This window comes from Bos grunniens, chromosome 13, assembly GCF_055505025.1.
Source record: "Bos grunniens cultivar Pamir isolate PY7600 chromosome 13, Bosgru_T2T1.0, whole genome shotgun sequence".
Lineage (NCBI taxonomy): Eukaryota > Metazoa > Chordata > Mammalia > Artiodactyla > Bovidae > Bos > Bos grunniens.
In genome coordinates this window covers 40,765,316-40,771,315 of record NC_141177.1, presented here as the reverse complement: position 1 = coordinate 40,771,315, position 6,000 = coordinate 40,765,316, and the positions used below count along the sequence as shown (strand labels likewise).

General features: G+C 51.2%; 1 protein-coding gene across 2 annotated transcripts in view; it reads left to right on the top strand.

Annotated features, from left to right (window-relative positions):
• The first annotated feature begins 335 nt into the window (after window positions 1-335).
• Window positions 336-6,000, top strand: part of PYGB (glycogen phosphorylase B) — a 35,593-nt gene continuing 29,928 nt past the window's right edge. For both annotated transcript variants that reach the window (XM_086333628.1, XM_086333627.1), the window contains exon 1: window positions 336-700. In XM_086333628.1, coding sequence (XP_086189754.1) covers window positions 458-700 — 243 coding nt within the window. In that variant the 5' untranslated portion in view covers window positions 336-457. The remainder of the gene's footprint in view (window positions 701-6,000) is intronic.

The following is a 6,000-nucleotide window of genomic DNA, read 5'->3' as shown; positions in this document are numbered from 1 at the left end:
GAGAGATGCTGGGAGGAATGGGCCGCAAGCCCAGGACCTCACCCTCAGCTTTGCGCGTGGAAAAACTCAACAGTACTCCTCACTCAGGCGTAGGTACTCCGCCCCTTCTGCGACCCCGCCCTCCATCAGGCCCCGCCCCTCCGGCGGCCCGGCCCCGCCCCTCCGGCGGCCCGGCCCCGCCCCTCCGGCGGCCCGGCCCCGCCCCTCCGGCGGCCCGGCCCCGCCCCTCCGGCGGCCCGGCCCCCTCCAACAGGCCGCGCCCTGCCCGCGGCCCTGGCGCGGCGCGCAGTCGCGCCCGCGGCCCCTCCTCTCCTTGCCGCCGCGGCGCACTGCGCAGGCGCGGCCTGGCAGCTAGTGAAGCCGCAGCATCCCTAGCGCGGGTGTGTCCCAGCGGCTCGCCTCGTCCTCTTCCTGCTCGTCGTCCTCCTCGTCCTCGTCCTCCCGGGCGGCCGGCGCGATGGCAAAGCCGCTGACGGACGGCGAGAGGCGGAAGCAGATCAGCGTGCGCGGGCTGGCGGGGCTGGGCGACGTGGCAGAGGTGCGGAAGAGCTTCAACCGGCACCTGCACTTCACGCTCGTCAAGGACCGCAATGTCGCCACGCGCCGCGACTACTACCTGGCGCTGGCGCACACCGTGCGGGACCACCTGGTGGGCCGCTGGATCCGCACGCAGCAGCGCTACTACGAGCGGGACCCCAAGGTGAGGCGCGCCGGGGAAGAGGGCGCCCGGGGGAAGACGGCTGCCCGGTGGCTTGGACAGGGAAGCGTCCGCCTGCAATGCGGGAGATGCGGGCTCGGTCCCCGGGTGGGGAAGACCTTCTGGAGAAGGGCACGGCAGCCCAGTCCAGTGTTCCTGCCTGGAGAATCCCATGGACACACGAGCCTGGCGGGCTGGGGTACGCGGGGTCGCAGAGAGTCGGGCATGACTGAGCGAATCTCTGTCTTTATGTCTGTCCCGGGTGGAGAGAGACCTCGGTGAGGAGGGACCTCCGGGGTGAGGAGAGACCCCCAGGTGAGGAGGGAACCCCCCCTGAGATGGGGAGAAAACCCGCACCCCCAGGTGAGGAGAGACCCCTGGGTAAGGAGAGATCCCTGGGATGGTGAGAGACTCACAGGGTGGAGAAGGACCTCTGGTGAGAAGAGACCGCTCCCACCCCGGGTGAGGAGAGACCCCAGTGAGGAGGGATGGACCACCCTTGAGATGGGGGGATACCGCCCCCACCCCTTGCCCTGGGTGAGAGGGGACCCCTGGGTGAGGAGAGATCCCTGGTGAGAAGAGACTCTGGGTAAGGAGTGACCGCTGGGGTGAAGACACACACACACACACGCACAGGTGAGGCGGCCCTGCACACACACGCACACCCGGGGGGTGAGGAGGCCCTGCACACACAGGCACGAGGCGGCCCTGCACACACATGCACACCCGGGTGAGGCGGCCCTGCACACACATGCACACCAGGGTGAGGTGGCCCTGTACACACACGTACACCCGGGTGAGGCGGCCCTGCACATAGCTTCGTCTACACCTGCACACCACACGCTGAACGCCTGAAGCCGAGCGGGGGGCCTGCTGTCCGGTGGTGGAGCTGGAGTCACCGGGAAGCCTCTGAGACTGAGGCCCTCAGGGATGGGCCCTGCCTTCCAGGAGCGCACACCTGCTCTGGAGAACTTCTCTTAGCTGAAGGTTGGCAGACAGTAAGGAACTGTTGATTCTTTTTACATTTTATACAAGCATAGGTTTATGGTAGATGAGTACAAGGTGCACAAGAGAGAACTTGTTCATCACGTCCATTACTAACTGTGTTAAGAATCCAGGTGTATGTCTTTCTGCATCCTCTCCTGTTCTTGAATATATATGCACACCTTTCAAAGCATGTTGAGTGTACAGTTTTGTGGCTCTTCTGTTTCATTCAACATTTGTAACACTTGTAGTTTTTCAACAACTTTCCGAGTAAATATGATTCTTCAGTATCATTGATAGTTTTCAGTCTGATGCATATGTCATAGGCTTGGCCAGGCCCCTGCTGCCAGTTTTGTTTGTTTTTTGGTTTTGTTTCTTGCTTCTCAACCATGGAGCATTGTCCCCTTTGTTTTATACTAATGTAGAGTGAAAACTGATGAGGGAAAGACACAGCTGTAGACCTGACACCAGTTTGCAAAGTTTGATTTGCAGTAGACACCTGGGCACTGGGCAGTTGCTTTGTTGATAGTGTTTTTGTAGGGTGTTAAGAAATGTTTATAATTGCTAAGTCTGAGATCGGTTGCTTTTCCAAGCTTTTTCTGGGGCACTCCTTTTTCTAAAAGAGTAGTGGTAAAAAAGACAGATTTGTTAGAATACTAACCAGCCTCTTGGTGTTTAGTATGCAAGACAGTGAAGTCACACCAAATGGCTAAAACAGGTTATTTCAACAAGGGCTTGGGTCGACTTTGCCAAGGAAGCTGGCCAAGAGGCAGGGCTCCCCCAGAATTCCCTGCTGGTGGCAGAGCTCCACTTTGAAATATCATTGTTATTCATACAGCAGGTGACAAGCTACATTTCTGCCTGCACACTCAAGGGCATTTCCCTGCAGCTGAACCAGAATGTACCACAGCACCCAAGGGACCCCTTAGCGTCTTTATTCTATGTTTAGATCCAAAAAAGACTGGTGATGGGCTCAGGGATTGCAGAAATAACCTTTCCTGAACAGGATTAAATTCCTCTAACAAAACAGGTTTGCTGATCCTCACTGATGGCTAGGGTGGCCATAGGCATAAACATTCCTCTTTTAAGGAAACCACACAGCCTGTAAATGGAAGGTTGTTTGCCTCTCCTGGATAAGAAGGTCCTTTGAAAGTGGAAACTTTGAATTTAACTGCTTCTGTCTGTCTGATCCATGTTGAAAATAGGCTCATCATTTCCTTTTCCTGCAAAAGTTACATGTTTGCTTGTAAAGCAGGGGTCACCAACTTTTTAGGGACCAGGGTCTGGTTTCATGGAAGACAGTTTCTCCAGGGCCCCTGGTGGGATGGGAGGGGATGGTTTCTGGATGATTCAAGCACATTACATTTGTGCACTTTGTTTCTATTATTATTACATTAGCTCCACCTCAGACCCTCAGGCATTAGATCTCGGAGGTTAGGGAGCCCTGTTGGAGAGGACAAGAAACCATGTTGGAAAGGACAAGAAACCCTGTTTTGTTAGAGGAATTTAATCCTGTTCAGGAAAGGTTATTTCTGCAATCCCTGAGCCCATCACCAGTCTTTTTTGGATCTAAACATAGAATAAAGACTCTTAACGGGTCCCTACGGTGCTGTGGTACATTCTGGTTCAGCTGCAGGGAAATGCCCTTGAGTGTGCAGGCAGAGATGTAGCTTGTCACTGCAACACCTCTGATGCTGGGAGGATCAGAGCATGAGGGAAGATGTGAGGGCTCCCAGAAATAATCCTGCAGAGCCACATCCCCACCCTAAGCACGGCCTCAAGGATCTGTACCATTACTTCAGACTTTGGCAGCCTGACGATCTAAACAATAATCAGACTGCTTTTATTTAATATTTTTATTTACTTAAAAACAGTTATCCAGGTCCTTGTGGTTATTGGAGACAAAAATTTGAAAACACAGATAAGCCAAAAGGATACATTAACTGTAGTCTCGCCACCTAGTGATAACAATGTAAATGCTACAGACGTCTTGTGTTCCGCATCTCTTTTTCTGGGCAGGTAGAGACACTTGTTTTTATTACACAAAATAGTGCAGTGCCATGCTGCACCTATTGTTTCGTAACTCTTTCAAGCATTCTATTTTTGGTAATAGTAGAAACAATTGAAGCTCAGTGCTCAGAGGAAGAGTTTTCAAGTAAGCTGCCTGGGAAGGCAGCAAGTCAAAATATCTGGCTAAAATTAAGAGGTCTGCACTTGGCAGGACTCAGCGCTTAATTCTAAAGCGGCTCCAGGAGACTGAGGAGATGGGGAGGTCAGGACTCCACTCCAGACTCGAGAACGGAGAGGAGCTGGGTGGTAAGGGATAGCTCACACAGATCCAAGCCCCTCAAGACCTGGCTTTACCACTCAGATTGTTCCACCTTGGGCTGGGGTAGATTTCTTTCTTCGTTTTTTTCATCTTTAAAATGAGGAAGGTCAAGCTAGGTAATCCATTTCTGAGTCCCTTTCCTTTCTAAAACATCATAGTTTTGTGTTTGCTGGTAAAATGTTTCCATTTTACATTGACATTCAGTCCAAAAAGAATTTGAGAATGCTTGAGGAAGACATGACATGGGCTTCCCTGGCAGTCCAGTGGTTAAGGATTTGCCTGCCAGTGCAAGGGACACAGATTTGATCCCTGGTCTAGGAAGATTTCACATGCCTCTGAGCAGCTAAGCCCATGTACCACAGCTGCTGAGCTCGTGTGCAGCAACTGCTGAAGCCCAAGGCCCGTAAAGCCTGTGCTCTACAAGAGAAGCAGTGAGAACCTCTGCAATGCGCAGAGCAATGTGCTCTGCAGTGAGAAGCCCGAGCACCACAACAAAAAAGACCCCGCACAGCCAAGAATAACAAATAAATAATTTTTTTTTTAAAAAGATACAATCAATACAAAAGGCTCAACTTCATAGAAAACCTCAAAGAGAAAGTTGGGGCAAAAGACAGTAAGGGTAGGAAAGTGGATTAAGTTTAGGTGTAAAGTCAGGACACAAAATGCCAACCTAAGTTCTGGCAACAGAGCACATGGCAGGTCATGTGCAGTTATGGGAGTCCTCAGTCTCTACTAGAGATTCTAGAATGGCAGGTGAGAGATTGCTTCTGTGGATCTCTAGAGCAGACGTTGTACAAGGTGGACAGCTGGCCCGATGGCACCCCTGCAGTGGATGGACTGGTCAGTTTACCATGGCTCTTCTCCATGAGCTCTTGGCAGAACCATCATGGTAGACTAAGAAAAGAAGCTCTACCACTGGGCCCAAGCTCCTATCTTAAATATTTCTAGTAAGATAATCATAAATAATACAGTCAGTCTTATGGTTTTACTGGATTTGGTATTGAAGGAAGATAATTTGGAGCAGTGTTTTATACCCTTGGCTGCCCACAACCCCCACTTCTGAACTTCTGTTCTAATAAGGCAAGAGTGGGACCAGCACCGGGATCTTTTTGACCCAGGCAGCGGTTCTGACGTGTTTGCTGTGTTTGCACTCTGTGGTTCTGGTTGTGGCTGTGGTGTTCTGATGGGTTTGCACTCATCTGTGTGAACTTGATCTTGTATCCTGTGGACAAGCCTCCCTGATAGCAGAGAGCTCAGAATTACTTTCTGTGGCCAGAAGCTGGGGAGGGGCAGCTGGTTCGTGTTGCTGATTACCCTGACAGCTTGCCGAGTGGAAGGTTGGGTGAAGCCACTGTCTATGAGATGGGGAAACTCTGCGTGTGTGCCAGTTTCTCATAGAAGACAGCCTAACCTCTGCTCCTTTAGGCTGTGATGGTTCATTTTCTGTGTCAGCTTGGCTGGGCTATGGAGCCCAGATATTTGGTCCGATATTAATGTGGATGTTTGTTTGAAGGTGTTTTCTGACTAAACATGAGAGTAATGTTTAGTCAGTGGATTTTGAGGAAAGTAGTGTCTTCTGTAACGTAGGTGGGCCTCTATTCAGTTGAAGGCCTAAACAGAGCAAAGACGGACACCCCATTTGGAGTCCAGATGCCACTCCTCCATGCCTCACCTCTCCAGATTTTGGTCTTGAACCTCTGTGATTACGTGACCCAGCTCCTTAAATAAATCTGTGTGTATGTCCTGGAGATTCTCTTTCTCTGAGGAGCCCTGACTTATCCAAGCTGCTGTAGATGGCAGGCCCTTTGTATCTTTATGAAATTTTGTAATCCATCTCACTTCTGTATCCCAGCCCTTTGTAGATGATTTTTTAAATTTTATTTTTTGTCTGCATCACATGACATATGGGATGTTAGTCCCCCCCCACCAGGGATCAAACATTTGTGCCCTACATTGGGAAGGCAGAGTCTTCATCACTGGACAGCCAGAG